Source organism: Amblyomma maculatum, chromosome 9, assembly GCF_055883805.1.
Source record: "Amblyomma maculatum isolate TAMU_Amacu chromosome 9, ASM5588380v1, whole genome shotgun sequence".
NCBI lineage: Eukaryota > Metazoa > Arthropoda > Arachnida > Ixodida > Ixodidae > Amblyomma > Amblyomma maculatum.
In genome coordinates, this window is record NC_139352.1 from 96565876 (window position 1) to 96585796 (window position 19921).

The window sequence follows — 19921 nt, forward strand, 5'->3', positions numbered from 1 at the left end:
AAATGCGAAATCCTAAGGTTGCTGGTAAATACGGGGCATCTAGATTGCACTCATTATCATTATCAACTAAATGCAGTGCCATTATCATTGCTAATGTCATCGTTGTCAATGTCACTAACTGCAGCGTCATTGTCATTACTACTATCATCCTCACGGTAGACAAAGAATTGTGATGTGCGCTTCACGATCCCGGCTGTGGCGCAGTCGGTTAAAGCGCTCGGCTAGGGATCCGAGTGGTGTAGGTTTGATTCTCGGTGAAGGCAAGGTTTTTATTTTTCTGACGACGTCATCAGGCTGATTGACAAGTGACACATCACTGCACAGATCCCATGCACAGATTCACAAATCCCGCGCACAACACTCGCGCACGGGATTTCGTTTCATTAGCCTAGGAAGGCTTTCGTCTTAAACAAAAATCCTTATAATTAGGCTTTGTGCGTTCCAAGGCCTGCGAGCAAATGTGAGACATATGGTGTTCGACAATTAATATACAGCGAAAGAACGTCACAGTCGAAAGTACAGAGCAACTAGAGTAGTACGAAACTTCCTCGAAATGAAATGGACAAAAATAAAGCATGCGTAGCGAAACCATAGGTGCTGAATAATAGAAATGATTACCACAAAGCAAGAAAAGAGGTGAAGTAAATAACAAGTCATTAATCAATAATGCTTCACTGTAAAATGTGGATCTGTGAGAACCGCCGTACAGTGACTGTAATTTCATAAAATACATTCGCAGTCGTTTTAAATTACAACAATGTTCATTTCAACTGGCTCTCACTTAATGGGTGAAAGACTGCAACTTGTAGTCTGTGCCGAAGCGTGATTTCGGGGTATGTAGTAAGTGTGTACGGCGCTATCCCAGAAAACAAGAGGAGCTAAAAACCAGTTCGTTTTTTTTTTCTTTTTCAGGGAATAAAAATTACGTTGTGTGCAATGACGCAATTCAAAAGATTACCCGCGCCGATAAAACATTATCTGTTATCGACCTGCGTTTAAAAATTGCCTATGTGACGGACCATTATCTTCTTCAAGACGTTTTACTCAAGAGATAGCACTCACGCTGCCTGCGTTACGAGGTCCATGTGTCCGTGTCGTGTGCAGGGGCAACGTCCTCCAGATCACGGGCGGCCTGCACGAGCCGGGAGACCTGCGCATGCCGCTGGCCATCACGCTGCTCATCGCCTGGGTGCTCTGCTACTTCTGCATCTGGAAGGGCGTCAAGTGGACCGGAAAGGTGGTCTACTTCACGGCGCTCTTCCCCTACGTTCTGCTCTTCATCCTGCTCGTGCGAGGACTCACGCTACCCGGCGCCTTCGAGGGTATCAAGTTCTACGTACTGCCCGACATGAACCGCCTCTCGGACTCCATGGTGGGTCCGCTGGGGTCGTGCCACTACTGACACGAGGTCCATGAGGGCCCTGGTATTCTTCGTATCGAAATGCATTTCCAAGGAAGATCGCCGCCCTGTGTTGCATGCATTCTCCGGGTGTGAAACGTCAAGCTAGTAGCGTCACGTGTACGCATGACCGTTTCTACAGCGATGCAGAAATGGCCAGTCCAGGTTACTGCAAGGGTTTGGGGTTGAACGTCCCAAAGCGCCCCGGCCTAAGGCTTCTCTAACGTACACTGATATCACACAGCGCATCAACACCTTGCGTTTCGTCTCCATAAAAGGCCGGAGCGGCCCGAATCGGATTAGGTTCTTCCAACTCAGCACTCGAGTAGCGTGTTCCGCTCTTTCAGTTAAAGGACCTCTGAAACGTTACTTGCTGCAATATTAAAACGCAAGAAATTCATGAGGATAGTATTTGTGAGAATTCGAGTGAAATTTAAAAGCTTTTCTTGGAGCCTGTAATTTACCTTTTCCTTAAATTGCTCCTGGCGACCGCTTGCAACTGATTAGGACGACACCTCACCGCGTGCTTCCTTCCTGATGACGTCATGCTGGGTGCTGGGTGAGCCCATTCATTGGACGCTTTCAAAAGACGTGGTTTCAAAAGACGTCATGACTTTTTCAGTACTTTTTTTTGCGCTGAGTTGAGAGAGCGAGGAGGAGCATCATTTTTGACCGCCGATATGTTCGATGCTAATTAAGCTAGCTTAAATATTTTTTTTTGCCTTGCGGAGAGGACTGATTGGATACCTATTGCTCGTGCGCGACTTTTAGATTTAGTGCACAACTTTTCAAGGGCCCATTATACTAAACTGCAGCTCAAGCTAGCATGTAGTCTGGACTTACTTGTCGGCCTAAACTAGCCGTATTAGAGCTCGGAAAAGCGCGATGTAACCCACAGTACCACCGAACAAGATAACATAATGGTCTTGAGTTCCGATGAAGAGCAGCCTCTGAAAAATGCCATTTGTAATTTTTGGAATATGTGAAAACGGTGCGAATTTTCAGTAATGGTTTTTGTGGCGCTTAGGTTTGCAAACGTGTTTCCAAACGATGATGCACAGTAATTTATTACCATCGATCAGCGGATTTTGATACTATAATAAGAGGGAAATTCCACTTCGTACATTTTTCTTTTGCCGAATCTCGAATGCAATAAAGGACACAGTACTACGTGGAACGTTCTCCGAGGCGACTTTGCTTAAATGTTTTTTTTTTTTCAAAGTGTGCTATGTCCCATCTGTCTGGCCTCTGGCGTTTGAATGCAATGCCATAATTATGAGGCATTTGTATGGCACTTTTTATGCAGGTATGGATAGATGCTGCCACACAGATCTTCTTCTCGTATGGCTTAGGACTGGGTTCCCTAATAGCCCTAGGCAGCTACAACAAGTACCACAACAATGTATACAAGTAAGTGTTCCAGAAGCATCCCTTGTCAATCCGAAAATTATCGCAGCCTTGCCTCACAAGGTGGAGAGAGAGTGCACAAGCGTGAATTTCGTTCATTGAAATGTGACAAATATGTGCCGCTTTTCTAATCGACATATTTTCACGGCAACCAGAACTTGTGATGTCTTGAGTAATTAGTAGCTGCACTCCCTCGGCCTGGTGTAGAGGGACTCATCGTCCTACTGTCTACCCTCCTCCATTGCAGGGACGCACTTATCGTGTCGTGTATCAACAGCGGAACGTCCATGTTCGCCGGCTTCGTCATCTTCTCGGTGATCGGCTTCATGGCGCACTCTCAAGGCAAAGACATCGCCGACGTCGCTGCCTCAGGTGAGCACGTGATTTCTTCGCGTTCGCAGCACCTAAGATCGGTATGTGAGAACGTTTTGCTCCTACAACTGTTGCAAACGGCTACTTTAGTGTTGTTTGAGGTGCTTTCTCCGAAGCGCTTTCACATTTTTTGTGCAATGCATTCAAGCATCCGTACCAAAACCAAGATTGGGTGTTTGACACGAAGGAGTCGGAACAAGCCTACAAAAAGAGGTGACGTAGTAAAGGGCACCGACTTAATTTAGACTACCTGGGTTCCTTACCGTGCCTTGACATCGCATGGTGCCCGGGCGTCCTTTGACTTTCGCCCCCCTCCGAAAGCGACCGCCGTGGGAGGAGTTGAAACCTAGTCCACGGGCTCCGCAGAGCCACTGTGGCTGGTGGAAGGAATTAGCGAACGTAAGCGACCTGTGGCGAGGTCCACTCACACAGGATGGGAGCACCGGGAGTGCTAGAATCAGCCATGGCAGCCTTCGTGACAGGGAGCCAAGAATTTAAGTCTACATGAACAATGGCTTCTTTCGGAAGTACCCAACAAAAAAAGAGGCCGGGAGGATTAATGCTGACTGCTTGCTTTGGAGCGCGGTAGTTATTACTCATTGATGACCAGTCTCTCGAAGTACACATCGAGCAATGCCTTGAACTGAATCCAGCACCGCGAACGCGTGTCGACACGATTATTAAAATGCGCATCCCGTGAAGTGCACAAACCCGATCGCAGCTTGAATTAGCTTTCGATGTGTCGCACACCGTCCAACCCTCAGAAAGATTGAGGAAAAGGAGGAATGAATAGTGGCTCGGACTGAGTAGAAGGCACACTCCGCGGTGTTGCCTGTGTGGACTCGAGCCAGTTCCGCCTGTGTGTGTGTGTGTGTGTGTGTGTGTGTGTGTGTGTGTGTGTGTGTGTGTGTGTGTGTGTGTGTGTGTGTGTGTGTGTGTGTGTGTGTGTGTGTGTGTGTGTGTGTGTGTGTGTGTGTGTGTGTGTGTGTGTGTGTGTGTGTGTGTGTGTGTGTGTGTGTGTGTGTGTGTGTGTGTTGTGTGTGTGTGTGTGTGTGCGTGTGTGTGCGTGTGTGTGCGTGTGTGTGTGTGTGTGTGTGTGCGTGCGCGTGCGTGTGTGTGCGTGTGTGTGTGTGTGTGTGTGTGTGTGTGTGTGTGTGTGTGTGTGTGTGTGTGTGTGTGTGTGTGTGTGTGTGTGTGTGTGTGTGTGTGTGTGTGTGTGTGTGTGTGTGTGTGTGTGTGTGTGTGTTCGCGCGCGTGTGTAAAGGGGGGGGGGGCGCGCGCGCACTCGTCATATTTGCAATGAATGCCCTATATAGGCAGCACCTCTGGATGAACTGTTTCAGCTGGGATGTTCAATCGTATTACCTAGAGACCGTAATTATGGTATCCACTTTTTTTTTCTTAATTTGTTTGCTACAACTCAATTTTTCTGCGGCCGCCGTCGTTGACATGACGAGATATAGACTACTGGCCTTTCAACTCTTACAGTAGCCTGAACTATTTTCTATTCTTGTAAAATTGAGATATGCGCGCGCGGACTAAGCATGCTTCCGCCAAACTGAAAGTTCTTTCTCCTTTAAAAATCTTTAAAACTGTGCTACCCATAAAAGGACACTATTCTGCATAGCTATCAGGTATCTTGCTGCGAATAGGCAGTCCTTCCTTGAAGCGGATGCTCCAAGGTTCTGTGGTTTTTAATAAAGTGTATTTATACGTATTGGTGCCTTTAGCTATAATGAGCCCTTCCTAACCGAACTTCCGTAAGACCGTCACTAGAATAACAAGCTGGACCTCTTGAGCTAAGGACGATATGTGCAACACTAGAACAAGTTTTTCATGTGGGTAGCGATGTGTCATTATTTTATAAACAAAAAAGGGCGAGGGGGAGGGTGCAGACGTAAGCAAGCATAGTGCCACAATAGTAAATATGCAGCCTAAGAAATGCAACTAAATGCCTGCACAGATCTTTCTCGGGGATGCTCTGCTCGCCATGCGGCTCCTCTCTAAACTAAACTGCACTGAGTTACGAGTTCTAATTACAGACAGAGCACTCCCACCGAAAGCACGGGTTTAAAAAAACTCAAACCAAGAAACTTCAGTACAGTAAAAATTCGGACATTTGAGATAGGCATAAGGCATAGGCAATCTGCCGTTGCATCGTCGCGAACGCAAGATCAAGCTCCCGGGAAGGAAGAACAGCACGCCTTGGACCTTACCAGCTCTTCAGTAATCAACAGGCATAGTGTGTGAGACTGTGGAGATTGTGGGAGATGGTATGGAAGGTGTGGACTCTGTCGAGATAGCCGATCAGCATGAAAAATGTGTTACTGCAACTTCGATCGCTTTATCAAAGCCAGAGTTGCTCACTTTGACGAAGTCACAAGCTTGGAATTTTGTTAATGTTATTGGGAAATCAGTGTACAAGTAGAATTTTACGCAATAATTATCCGTTTGAAGTTCAGCGCTTGTGTTTCCTTGTATCTTAGTCGTGTCTTTTTGTGTTGCATAGGTATTGTTACATAAGGAAAATTTTAGTGTCACTTTCCCAAGTAAAACGCGTGCGCTTTCGTCGCGGACGCCAGGGATAATTCAAAACGGTGGGATTTTTTTTTTTCGGCATAAGGACGTCATGAAAATGAACCGACTTCCGCAACTGTACAATGTTTCATAACTGTGTTGACAAAAAAAAGAGAGAGCAGCGTAGCCAGAAAGCGCCGAAGAATCAGTTCCAATGAGAACAATTAGTGGATGGAGTTGGCCCCAGCATAGTGAGCTACGCATGCATTTCTCTAAGAATTGCCTCGTTATCGCTAAAACATGCTGCGAACTCTGTCATTTTGTGGGAAACTATTACAAACGTACGGTAACTGAATTTGCATGCCAGTGGCAAGTCGGCATATATTTCCCGAGCCAACCTGCCTACGTATTGTCACGCTGCTGTGCTGACGGTCTTATAATCAAGAATGCCCCGAAAGGTTTTTAATGAAACAATTTATTGGACTGACTTGCACACGCCGAAACCTGTGCCGCTAAGGTGTGGCTGTCACCTCAGCAGCACTCTTTTGTTTTGAAGCCACCAAACAAACTTGCAGAAAAGCCTCCAAAGGTACCTAGAATCTAAAACGTGTAAGCAGTTGCGCGTGGTAGCGATCATTCGAACCAAATATGGGTAATATATATTAAAAAAAAGCGCAAGATCCTTCTGAGAGCTCTACAAGCGAAATTGCAAGGTTGCATACCAGTGGTTGTTAGCAGCCACACATAAGGGTGACATTGGTTTGGGGCATTATATCCTCCCCCGTTCTCCTTTTGCTAAAGTGACGCCTCGACGCCTCCAAAATAATCACAGAAGGATAAACTTAAAAATTATAAATCAAAACTTCAATAGGCATTTAGCGCGCGTAATATGCACAATTTGCAGGCATGATATATGGGCGTGTGGCGCACCTCAGCTGCAGGCGAGCCGTCGGGAAAGACTTCTTAGTCAAGTTTCCAAATGAGGCAGATGACTTTGTATGAACCGAAGTACCAGCATATTAGGTTTCCACGCAGTCCGTGACGGTGAATCGGCGTCCAGACCTACATTCGGTCTCTCGGCTTGTAGTTCGCACCGCGTCGTCGTAATTTGTAGCGTTGGGCGCCGGTTCATTGCTGGCCTTTAATTTGCAGCTGGGCTAGTCGTTCGACTTCTGCGTTCTGATGGCAGGCGGCGATTTCATGATTGCCCTCGCCGTGACGTGCATGGCAGCATGGCGACAATTGTTGCAGTGGGCTTCCTGCTTTAGACAAGTTGGAATGGAGACGGCCATGATTGTCTCCTGGACTGGAATGTTTTAGATGAACACCACTTAAGTCAGGATAGTGCCTCACATGTCTTGCGTTCAGCGCCGACGTTAATGGAAAGCAGTTCTGCGACAGTTTTGTTGTGTACTTTGTTCTGCGAATGGTAAGCTTTTGTCCTCCAGTGTCTTGTCTGACTGCAGCCTCGACGTCACCACTTCCTCAACAGTACCACTTGGCACGGTTCTTGCTTCTGCGTGACGGGAGAAGTAGTCGGTTGCGATATTGTCCACTTGTGTCTGGACGACGTTGACATGGAGAAGGCGTCAGAGAAGTGCATGCCGATTTGTTGAAATGGAGTCTGTCGTGGCTGCAGGGAATGTAGAAATAACGAAGGCCTTCATGGCGGTCCTTTGCAGCGCTGGCAGTTACACTTCGTGTACTGTGCGACGTCAGCTGACCGTATATTTATATTTGTCCTGACTGCGACGGAGTGTGTGAACAAATCTGAGTTGACCAGTGAGTGTTTCAACACTCACTGGTAGTAAGGAAGACTTGCCTTCCGCATAGTCGATGAGCAGATCTGGCATACGTGGCTTTGATTCTGACTGTATTTTAACATGATACTGTTGCGACACGTTTCCCCACACTAAACACACATGCCAGCAGATGCCACCGCGCTCTGCCAAGTAGAATGACCAGTGCACCTGCCCACTCGACTACGTCACCGGGCCTAACGACGTCACATGGCCGGTCCATAGCTGTCGTAATGTCACGTGTTCTCATGATGCCGGAAACGCCGACGTCCTATCCAGGACACCGGACACTAGCGAGAATATTTTTTTCAAAGATGAGGTTTTTATCGATACCCAAGTTATCAATTCAACGACTCATCACCTGAATAAATGCTAAACTTGTTTGAAAGCAGAAAAGGGAAGATGTTTTTATAGTTCTGAGCTCCCTGATTTCGAAGATGTTGTCAAAACATGTTCTGTCGTGGCCATCCTGGCACTTGCAATTACGTTATTTCGAGCATCTGTTGTTTCCTGATCGGAACGCGCTGTATTGTGCCCGCAGGTTGGCCGCTCTGGATGTTAAGACGATTTCTCATACTTTTCGCTGTCATGATTACCAAGAGTTCAATGGGAGGAGGGGTGCGTGCAGAGGAGTTAAGATGAAATTAAGCCCGCAGAGTTAACGCCCCGAATGCATGCATGTGTCGTGAAGGCTATACGCAATATGCAATAGGCTGTCGGAAATTTCCTAACGTGCGCTGACATGGGGGCATTTGTTTTGCATTTTGTCGCCATTAGTGTTGCCGCGAGTGTCGTACCCGTGACTCTGACGCCAGCCGCCGACCGTCAAAGCGGCACAACTACCGAGGAAGCTACACTGGCTCTAGAGCCAAGTAAGTCGGTCCTGGGCGGTCGGTAAACCGTCGCGCGTTTCGCAGGTCCGGGTCTGGCGTTCCTGGCGTACCCTTCGGCTGTGCTGCAGCTGCCCATTTCTCCGCTGTGGGCGGTGCTCTTCTTCCTCATGATCGTCATGCTGGGACTGGACAGTCAGGCAAGCATCTTTCAGTGGGCTCCTCTTTCTTACCCCTTGTGGTGGCTCCATGACACGTTCTTCCTTTCGCGCCGCCGCAGTTCTGCACGCTCGAGGGCTTCATCACCGCCGTGGTGGATGAGTGGCCGCGGCTGCTGCGGCCCCACAAAGAGATCTTCATCGCCGTCGTGTGCTTGGTCTCCTACCTCATTGGCCTCAGCTTCGTCACGCAGGTAGGAAGACGTCTGTGCAGACCTCGCTCGTGTCTGACGCCCGTAGCGGTGCAGTCCATGACGGCTGCACTTCGCCTGTGTGTGGACGATATGATGCAGCCTAAAAGTTTTTCACGGCGTCTCTTCTTGTAGCTGTGGCTCGTTTTCATTAGCTAGCACCAGCGACCCCGTGCAAGTCTCACTGCTAAGCCGTGTGACAACTTTCCCTCTCGCAGGGTGGCATGTACGTGTTCCAGCTGTTCGAGTACTACGCAGCCAGCGGCTTCGCCCTGCTCTTCCTCATCTTCTTCGAGGTGGTCTCCATAGCCTGGTCGTACGGTGAGTGGGCGCGAGCACCTTCCCGCCGCACAACCGCGCTGTGTGAGCAACATTCCGATTAGGCCTCACTGAGGTTCCCCTACTGGCACGGATGGGAGGACACCTCGATACGCTGTTTGGTTGACGGTGCTGTAGCTCAAGTTGAGCAGGTGCCGCTGTTCAGTCAAAAATCTATTTTTATTAAAAATGTGTTAGACAAGACGCTCCCTGTTGGAACATACTCCTTCCTTTAAATAATTTGGCACAGTCTGGCTAGCACCTTCACGGCCAAACTCATTTATGAGCAGTGGAAGCTTAGATGCATCCTGGGCGCTGTACACTGCTATAGGCACATGAATATCTTTAAGCACGTACATCCAGCACATACATACAGAGTTAAGAGCGGCGTTCTTCAAAAAACCTGGCGTCGGTGTTGCCGGCATCAGCACTGCCAGTAAAAAGTCACGAGCATGTCTCTGGCAACCGGTAATTGGCAGGTGATATGGCAGGGCATTGATTTGGTCGGTAGGTTACATGACGTCACAAGACCCCGTGACGTGGCTGATTTGGGAGGAGATATGCCCAGTCAAGCAGCTCCTCTGCTTGGAAGGGTGAGATGGGAACCGAATCTTCTAGGATTCTTCGATCCTTGGTCATACGTCCTACGCGCAACGCAGACGCGTTCGTTCCGCTGGGTCTAAGCTGGACTTTACGTCTGTGTCGCGTAGCTTGCACTTATTGCGGTAATTTGCGAATTTATGTTAACAATTATATGCGCCGTAACAGGGCCATAAGTTAAGAGAGCAGTGAAAAAACGAATAACATTGTGCATGTCGGCAAACGAGTGTCTGTAAGCGCAGCCGCACACGCGAGCCATTAACACTCTCGCATCATGACCTTAAACGTAGAGCTAACGTGTGCCTCAAATTTTCATTATGTCTTTTATCCGCAGCAATTTCTCACTCTGTCGTATGATCAAGTTTCACTGTGATTGTGACTAACTCCTAGGACCAATTACTCGGGCTTCGGACCAAGACTGATTGCTCTCGTTACTTAAAACAAAATGACAAATTTGCAATAAAAAGTACTCATTGCCACCGCTGCGAAAATGGCCGGCACTTCACGCTGACCTGAGTTGGGTAAAAGGTGCACGCAGGGTTCAGACTGCATTTGCGCTTTGCAGGTGCGGCGCGCTACTACGACAACCTGGAGGACATGATCGGCTACCGACCCTGCATGTGGTGGAAGTTCTGCTGGGTCTTCCTTACACCCTGCGTCTGCTTCGTAAGTTGGTCTTTACAAAAAGCGGCAATGGAAATTGCTTTTTTAATCTGAACCCTAAATAGCAAATGATGGGGTGTCCTCACGTGGTTCAGCTGATCTCATGTTCAATAGCGATCATGAATTCGGAGTCGCCTATATATAAAGGGGGAAAGCTTCTGGGCGAGAGTGGACCATGCGAGAACCATCACGGAACGTCAGCCTTACCTCTGTCATAGCCTCCTAACCTATTTTGTAGTCTTGTGTCAGGGCAGGCATTAGGCAACACTATTGCGCATGGCTCTTTTGCCGATTGGTACGATAACGTTTAGCTGCGTGAACACCCGCCACACGGCAGTTTGAACACCGAGCCTCTGCCCAGAAAATAGGTGCTGAGCTACAGCTTCGTTGTTATGTTTACAGTGTTACTAATCGTAATGGTACCCAAGTAGCAGCAAATCCTTGTCAGCACTACCACTTGTTTACCATTCGCTACGGGGTGAGGCCAACGAATTCCGCCCACGAGCACGACCATAACAATTTGTGATTCCCTTTCCGGAAAGAACTCACTTCACCGCAAAGGAAAAACAACTTAGAATTTGAATGAACGGACTCGATTCCAAGTCCGGGCAGCTTATAGGCGCATCGTTGTTGCTGCTGACAACAATGCTGCAGATAACCAGCGCATGCGTAGATAGTCCCTCTTTCCTTCTTCCCCCTCCTTTCTTTCCTTCTCTATATATTTCCGAGCCGGAAATAAAGCGTCGTCTTTTCGCTCTGAGAATCTGCCTGGTTTTCATCGCGTAGCTGCCGGCCTTTGGCCGGTAGAACGCAACAGTTGTCTTGAGAGCAGTCTTCGTTCCCACGAGAGCTTGTTGTAGAACAGCATCGGATTTGGATTTACTCAGTGCAGATTTTGAATGGGTGCCGAATTCTGACCCAGAATGCAATGCAAAGCTGCTCATAAGGTGCTTATACTCTGGCACTTTCTCTGATAATTGTCGTTTGTCCACCTAGTGTCTCGTGACAAAACTTACCTGGAATAAGCCATTGAGATTATTAACAAGGTGGCCGCAGCCATTTAGGCAAAGTATTCTCCGAAGAGAGCGCTCTGTGTCATCGCCGTATATTAACCGTGGTAGCCATGGTGGCGGCAATAACCGCCCCGATGCAAAGAGGATGGGTCCCACTCAAGTCACCTGAGGCGGGAGAGGTCAAAAGATTACTCATTTTCTCCCTGAATGCTCTTGTACAATGCCAGCTTTGTCTTCAAGACAATTTATTCCGCAACCCCCAACCCCACACACCTCTAAGAAAAACAAAGGCGCGGAGTGCCGACCCGCTGCCTTAAAGACCTTCCACACCTGGGTATAGCCTACTGCTCGCTTAACTATGAGTGTGCGTCTCGAGCTGTCAGTTCCACCAAACTTGTGACAACTACGCCTAGTACGCCTAGTGAGTAACTACGTTTGGTAAGATCAGATGCAGAATTACAACAACGACAACAGGGAACGACAACAAGCTCTAACTACAATAAACTTAATGTATTACAAAAACAAATATTACGTATATTGGAAGATTACGCAGGTAATAAACAGTCTTTGAGAACACAACCATTGTTTGTCAAATATAATATGTTGAAGGCTGACCAGGTGTACTTCTTCAAACTATTGCAATGGATCCATAAACACAAGCTACATATTTCCCCTGCACGTACTTCAAGCTCATACAACATTCGGAACCCAAAACGAAAAATGCCGCAAGTTAGAACCAATTACGGAAGGCAAGCACTGGATTTTCAAATAACTAATGCATTGAACAGCAACGATATGCAGGTAAGCTTTAATATGGGTCTCAAAAGTTTTAAAAAGTACTGCAGGAATTTTCTTGTGAACAGTAATATTCGGTTCTCATTGGCGTAAATTATTGCAAAATGTGTTCATGCATTCTATGATCTCTCGCCATGTCCTTGTCATTTCTTACAATTTTAGTGTACTTCTGTGAAACTGTACTGTAGCGTATTGGTTACACGATGCATGTCATGGTTATGTGTGATGATTTGCTGATTGCTGATTGGAAACCGGTTTGTTGTCCAACGGCCTATTGTTACAGACATCATGTTCGCGATACATCATTAAATTATTGTTATTTTGTACTTATCGTTGTTTTGCAGATCAAAGTGTTTGTGACTGCATGTCAATCTCGCAGTGACGAGTACCGTTTAGTACCCACATAGACTGCTTGACCGAACTTTGTTTTACTATTTTTGTTTGTGTACATTGTGTAAGGGGGTCGAGGCCCTTGTCAGGTGCGTTGTCGCCTTTAGCCTCGGCCCCCTCTTAGACTGTGTCTAAGAAAGAAAGAAAGAAAGAAAGAAAGAAAGAAAGAAAGAAAGAAAGAAAGAAAGAAAGAAAGAAAGAAAGAAAGAAAGAAAGAAAGAAAGAAAGAAAGAAAGAAAGAAAGAAAGAAAGAAAGAAAGAAAGAAAGAAAGAAAGAAAGAAAGAAAGAAAGAAAGAAAGAAAGAAAGAAAGAAAGAAAGAAAGAAAGAAAGAAAGAAAGAAAGAAAGAAAGAAAGAAAGAAAGAAAGTCCAGCATGCGATATGGTGTTACTGGAACAAAAACTAACTCACTGACTTTTTTTTTTGAAATGGACAAAAACACATGAACGCACTGTTCTTAGGCTATTATCAGATTGCCAGACATGGCACATGACGCATATGGAACATGTGATCCATTCGCATTCGTATACTCGGCGTATCAAATTTGACCTATGACGTCTGACGCCACATTGGGTAACTTATGCACAACTGTGCCTGCGTTTTTGTAGCTACCGATGCAATAGCGAGCTTGAAAAGCACACGGCCCAATTACCTCGGCTCCCTGCAGTTCGTTATATGCGCGCTGATTGTTCGTTAATATTTGTGTTTGTAGCGCTGGTTGCCATGTTCTATTGAGCTAATCGGTCTAGAGCCTCGCTTACAAAAACAGGCAGTTTTGCAGTCTGTAATGACCATCTGCCGTAGTCGCCCTTCAGAAAAGGTCTCCTCCGGAATTCATTGTGAATTTCGTGGACTTAGCGGAAATATTTTTGTATGTGTGCAAATGCGGTCAGGAAGGCTACCCCCTCGCAGGGCGTGTTCGTGTTCAGCCTGGTGCAGTACCGGCCCCTGAACTACATCGACTACGTGTACCCGTGGTGGGGCCAGCTCATCGGCTGGATCCTGGCCCTGTCAACCATGCTCTGCATACCTGGATACGCCATCTACAAGTTCATCGTGACGCCAGGGGACCTGCGCACGGTGGGGGCTCGCTCTCATCGCAAAATTGTCACACAACAAAATTTCTTCAGCCTTAGGCTTCAATACAAATTTCATTTATTGCGCAGTTAGGGTCATTACGTTGTCGGCGTAGGTGAACAATCTTCGGGCGTGGCAGGACGCTTCCTATTTCTCCTTCATCAATCTCAATTGTTACCACATGCGGAGAATGCGTAAGCGTGAAAGAATTTCAGGGTGGCCTACGAAAAGTCATAAGTCACCACTCAGTTGGCCAGTCAATTTACACTAGGGCACCAATTTTGGACAAATTCGGACCAAGTCAAATTTGGAGGCCTGGTCGGCCACAGTTTACGTTGGCCCACGTAATTTTGGAGGTAACCACTGAATTGCTGTTGGGCACCAGCTTTGGTCAAATTAGGACGATGTCTGATTCTGGGATTCCACAAGGCCGAATTTAAGGGCGGGAACAGACGCTTATAAAAGTAGGACACAGGTCGTTGCTGTACGAGGGCTTGAGCCGAAAACTCGTTTCTTTAAATATTGCTCTGTGCTTGGATGATTGAACATCGGTGCCCAGATGACGGGAAATCGGTTCCCGCATGTTGGCACTTTGTTTTCGCTATACGTCGCCTCAAGGTGGCCGATAACTGGAGATAGAAGCATGTCACGCTTTAAACAGGCCCAGAACCATTTCATTCGTACTTACAGCAAGTACACGTTCTCATAGCCTGACACCCGTCCAGGCACGCGCAAGAGCATGCTTCTCTTCATAGCGCTCAACTGCTCAGCTTATGTTTCTGTTCCTCATGCTTACAGCGATGCAAGGAGCTGTTCCGCCCGGACGTGGACATCCAGACCGAGATCCGGGCCCGAAAGCACAGGGAACGCAGCATCACGGCGACGGCCGTCTGAGTGCGAACATTCCTTCGTCCGAGGACCCAGCGTCACGCGAATCCTGGCGTGTCTCTCACGGACAGGACTGGCAGCGTCGGACAATTCATGACTTAAGCGTCCTCCGCGGGCACACTACCATGCCTTCCCGGCTGCCTCGCTCTGCCTGGCACCGAAGCGGCTGCTGCTGGGTGTGGCCATCTATGGGCATGCATGGGGAATGTAGGGGTTCGTTTATCTCGTCACGCACTTGCCCTTTCTGCTCCGGCGCTCCTTTCCGCCGATCTGCCGCGTACGTTCGTTGCCCACAGCGGTGTCATTGCATCTGGACTCTTAGATTCGCAGCCGAAGCGGCATCTAAAAAATGTCATCTGGTAACCGAAGGAAATTTCTGCTCTGGAATGTAGTTTATGGGCACCGCCTTGAGAGATGGTCACAGGAAGCTTGTGGCCACCTGAACAAAGATTGTAACCGCATTGGAGATGGGTAATGCGAATCCAAGTACTGGTAAATCTAAGCTTTCTTAGCCTTGACTATTTGGAGTGTTTCGCGTATTGTGCAATAATTACATCGGCTGAGGAAATTTCTGATTACAACGGATCGCGGCAGATGTTGGCCGAATCGAGCGCAGTCCGAGTGCCAACGCTAGCCTGCCGTCACGGAGCGCGTCATGAAACGGGAGCAGTGCGTGCCGACCATGTCAGATCAACTAGTGTTCTTACACCGAGGTTGAATGCGTGTGCTTCATGGTCCTTTTCATACTAGCTGTCTTCCCTTTCAAACCTCTCGTTGTGCCAGCACGCGATGAACAAGGATCATCATCGTTTGGCCTCGTCTCGTTGACATGCCAGCTTTGCGTATCTTCCTTTTTGTGGTCGTTGTCTCTTAGTCGTAGTTCACAATTCGCGCAATTCATCTCACAGACTATGTGTGCCGCGCAGATGCTGTGCGTCGCGCGTATCATTCCCCCCACACTAGCTCTAGACTATTGGGCTGCTGCTGTTTGCAAAGTACGTCTTCGGCACCTTGCTGTTTGCGTAGCGTGTTTTTAAACTTGCGTCATTCACTTGACTATAATCGAAAACAGCCTTTTTAGCAGTTAGTGCGCAAACACAGATGCATATGTATCGTCGATCACTGACACAGCAAATTCTGCTTAGAGCAGGGCCAAAGGATTTTAACTTGGGACAGACTATACAATGAAAGCAGAAGGTTTTCGCAGCAGTCACCAGGTTTCTTTTCATTGGCATGAGGCAACATTCGTTTTCAGTACATACAAGAGACTGTACTAAGGTGAGCATGCATTTTTGTCCATATTTGAAACCGCGTTCCTAAGACAGAGACAAATAAATTGGCAGGTTGTGAAACTATTCTCTATTTTCGAATCGAAAAGGCGAGGAAATATTTTCACTTCAGAGTAAAAGGTGATTCTTGGTTTAACCTCGAACCATGCGCTCACACCGTAAGTCTCGTCTCGTCTTGCATGGCCTGCATTGACCTGCTGCAAATAGTTTGTCCTTGGAAATCTGGGTGGATAATAGACAAGAAAGATGTGGCAAGCATTTACAACAGTGCTTCGGTCAGGTAATCCGCAAAGGTTATTGCATAAACACAAATCGCCTTTTGTAACTACGCTATTTGGTTAAACCGTTAGTTCAAAAAGTTTGAGAACACAACCTTCCTAAATTCCAAGTTCACCACACATTCAGTGCCATGAGGTTGGTTGTTTCAGTTGTTTTCTTTATTTCTGTACAATACAATGCTTTATTACATTTTTCTCACAAAGTACAAGTTCTGTCAATCATTTGCTATGCCCTCCCATATTCACTCACTTTATAAAAAATACTGAGAAAAGTTGTCTTTATTCCTCTTAGCGGCGAATACTTTTTCGTCTATTTTGTCATGTGTATTGAGCTTTACAGCAAAATAAGGCGCTCTAGTTTTTTATGCCCATAGCATCTTTCTAGCTTGAAAATTTGAAGGTTCCACAGCGCACATCGTGTAGGTGTTTTTGAAAGCTTCGTAGGTGCCATGATGTTCACCTTTCCCCAGTGCACATGAATCAATCAAGCACGTGTAAAATGTAAGGTTACACTAATGTGGCATTCTTTCGCCGAGTACTCATTCACGCCCGCTACAGAGCAGCTTGGCGAGAGTCTCCGCTCTGCAGAAATGTTTCCCTCATTGAACAAAAAAAAATATATATTCTTAAGTTTCATTTGCACGGAAGGACAAGAAGGATGTATTAATATACATTTCTTACAATGAATATAGTATATAACAAATGATCTTATGGTTGGCGGAATCCAACAAATTAGTGCAGAAAACTTTTCCTTTCGAGGAAGTTTTAATGATGCATACAAAATTTTAATTAGCTTGTGTCTTCCTAGTTATTTATATTCCATTTCACAAAAACATCTCTGCATTTTTTTGTTCTTCAGGAATTTCATTTAGAATAAGTGGTGTATCTATTTTAAACTTCGCTTCCTTAATTCTTTAAAGCATGGTGCCTCATTCAACATACAGCTCTGTATACATATAGCATAGTTGGCAGATTGCAAAGTACATAAAACCCTTTTTTTAGGATGTGCGCACAGCAAATGACCGTATTAAATGAAAGTACCAGCAAAGTTTGCGCAAAACACTCCATGAGCGCGGCATTTTTTTTTTTTTTAGAAAAATTTATTTTCTTTGCAGATCACATTCATCTTGCAGGTGTCAAAGAAATAGAACTTTAATGGCATTATACACTCCTAGAATGTCTTCCATTTTGAGAAATTAAATGTCTTCCACTTGCACTATGCCCTAAGAATAAGTGATGCCACCATTTCTATAGGGGGGCTATTTACTGTCAAGTAAGGATGTACACTGCATAAACTAGCTGTGTTCATTTTTGTGGTATATAAGAGATGAAAGCGCACATTACCAAAGAATCCCTGGTTGTGGTAAATGTTTTCTTGTGTTGCTACCAACAGATTGAGAGCTCATAAATTCATTCCTGAAAAAAATATATTAGGATTGTCTCGAAATACAGTAATGCTATTGATGTTTTTTAGCAACAGACTACTGTTTTGCCTTCTTCAACTTGGCTGTGCAATATTTAGGGAATTTTTTATGAAGACTGCATTCAGTTGCGATGGCACTGAAACAAGGTTAGTTTGATCCTCTTTTCTTGCCGTAACTTTAACTGCAAAAGTATCACAAACCAAAGTCCCGATGTGGTTGCCTGTTGGTAGCACCATTTCAGCCACGAATTGAGTCCATGGAAAGGTATATTTTTGATGTTTTGAAATAAATATGCTACCAAGTAATATTAAGGGGGGGTTACAGCGCATGCTGTACAATTATCAGCTATTGATGTTTCATGTCTCAATAAATGTGACTCCCATATTATCTTATCCCGCTTTCGCGCATATCACAGAAGGTCCGGGTACAACAGTGCCTGTAGAGCTGGGGGAAAGTTTGAGTTGGCAAGCATGAAAGCCACCAGCCTACTACTACATTTTCAAGGCTATCGCATCTGGACCGACATTCTTCTGTCTGCTTCCATTTTCGAAAATCCACGTCTTCCACGAGGACCTTCCGGAAAACGGTGAAACGAAAAGGAAGGAAATCAGGTTTATTTCCCAGAATGTAGAACCGCTGCCGCACCTTCTGCGGCCAGATGTAGCTGTCCATGTTGATATTAAGTATTGTCCTCCAGAAGAAGAATATATACACAATATATGTACACGCAAGCCAAATTGGTTTGCTTTTTATGCTGACTGAAAGAAAGGTTTCTTGTAATAATAGCCAGTTGTTACAAAATAAGCTCACCCAGAAAACTCCCAGAACCGCACACAGATTGTATCGTTATACCAGTTAGCGTCATCCTTTTTCACGTGCTGTAATTTATACTAAACAATATTGTCTTGTTCATTGCGCATGTGCGAGATGTTAAGTGCGTCTCCCGCAACGTATCCCACGCAAAATGGGCACCTCGAACATGCTTCCGCACTTTTGCGGTACACTAATGAACCGAGGAATAATAATATCATGAAATTCGGTTCATGTATTTAATGCAGTGAATTCCTGTCGCATTCGTTGTCTCTATCTGCTAAAGAGCATTCTTAGGCAACTTGCGAGAGTAGGTTACGACTCCTGGTGCGTACCTGAACGTCTGTAGAATCTGACTGTTGTGCAAGGTGTGGGTGTGTTAGCCTTTGATCTATTTCATGTTTGTTTTCTTTGCAGACACGTTTGACAGCATCGCGTCATGGCAGTTGTCGATGAAACGTCGACACAAATTTACGGGACACAGTTCATGTCTAAACTCCTGTTTCTTTTGTAGTGCGACGAATTGTCATATCCATTTGTTGTCCAATAACGTGCGGCAATCACTAAGCAAAGACACCCATTCACAGTGCGCATTTTTCGTTCTAGCTGTTGCAGTTAATAAGGTCGTGCGTAGGAATGTGTTTGTGAAGATAAGTATTGCCAAAAAAAATAAATTTTATTAAAACAGTATCATTGTGTCCGGATTAAAAAAGGATGCCCGGCGTCGCTAGAAATCAGGGAAAGGACATGGCGCCACACCAGTGCATCGCAAGTATCTTCACGCTCAAAGTCCCAAGTTGGCAGTAGCCTGAACGCTTTAGTCTGTTGTATGTAATGCTCTCTACAGTGCTGAACCAAAACGAAAAACCTTCTTTGTTCCGTCAAGATGTTTATAAAGATCTGAGCACATATTTTCCTGCTATGATTTAGTAGTACGGGATACAAAATTCGCTGCTCTGTTGATAGCATATCTATTTTGCAGTCGATAAAACACATAGCTGAATTGCTCCGAGAGCATAGTCAACAAAATGGCTTATGTTGTTCACCGCATTACAATGTAGCAAATGCTTTTGGTGCTGCTGGGGTGCACCCAAGCAGTAGTGCACCCTGCCACCGCCGTTGAAAATGAGATGCAAAAGATCGAACTCCGCGCTTTCATCCGTGTTCACTGTTGCCGTCACCAGTGGTCGTTTTGCGTGGACCAACAGTGGGCACTGCGCTGCCACTCTGATGCTTCCACAGCCGCGAAGTTGTTATTCTTCCCAACGTGCATGTTTTTATCATCCGACCTAAAAATTGTAAGTAATAAATATACCTGCCCCGTGACACTTTCGTCTGCTTCTTGTTCTCTGTTCGTGTTGAGCCTCCTTTCTTTTAAATGTCGGTATTCGGCGCACTAAATGCGCTGGCCTTCCGCGCGCCATGCGCTGCCTATGTGAGCCCTGGCTTAGCCCTGCGAACAACTCAGTCAAAATTTTAATAATAAAACATATCTTCATTTGAGAGAAGTGACTGCCTCCGTACCCGATAGGTAGCTACAGAAATACGTTATTAAAACCTACACACTAAGAGAAATAACAATGAAATAGATGGCATCATCAAACGGCCCTGTGACACTATGATTAACTACTTGGGTGCATCCA

At 46.0% G+C, this 19921-nt stretch overlaps 1 protein-coding gene across 1 annotated transcript in view; it reads left to right on the top strand.

Annotated features, from left to right (window-relative positions):
• Window positions 1–19604, top strand: part of Gat (sodium- and chloride-dependent GABA transporter) — a 259054-nt gene extending 239450 nt beyond the window's left edge. Inside the window, exons 4-12 of the mRNA XM_084579353.1 lie at window positions 1105–1372; window positions 2706–2809; window positions 3054–3178; window positions 8412–8524; window positions 8605–8736; window positions 8952–9054; window positions 10217–10317; window positions 13425–13592; window positions 14388–19604. Of these exons, the coding sequence (XP_084435479.1) occupies window positions 1105–1372; window positions 2706–2809; window positions 3054–3178; window positions 8412–8524; window positions 8605–8736; window positions 8952–9054; window positions 10217–10317; window positions 13425–13592; window positions 14388–14483 (1210 nt within the window). The 3' untranslated portion in view covers window positions 14484–19604. The remainder of the gene's footprint in view (window positions 1–1104; window positions 1373–2705; window positions 2810–3053; window positions 3179–8411; window positions 8525–8604; window positions 8737–8951; window positions 9055–10216; window positions 10318–13424; window positions 13593–14387) is intronic.
• Window positions 19605–19921: the final 317 nt, after the last annotated feature.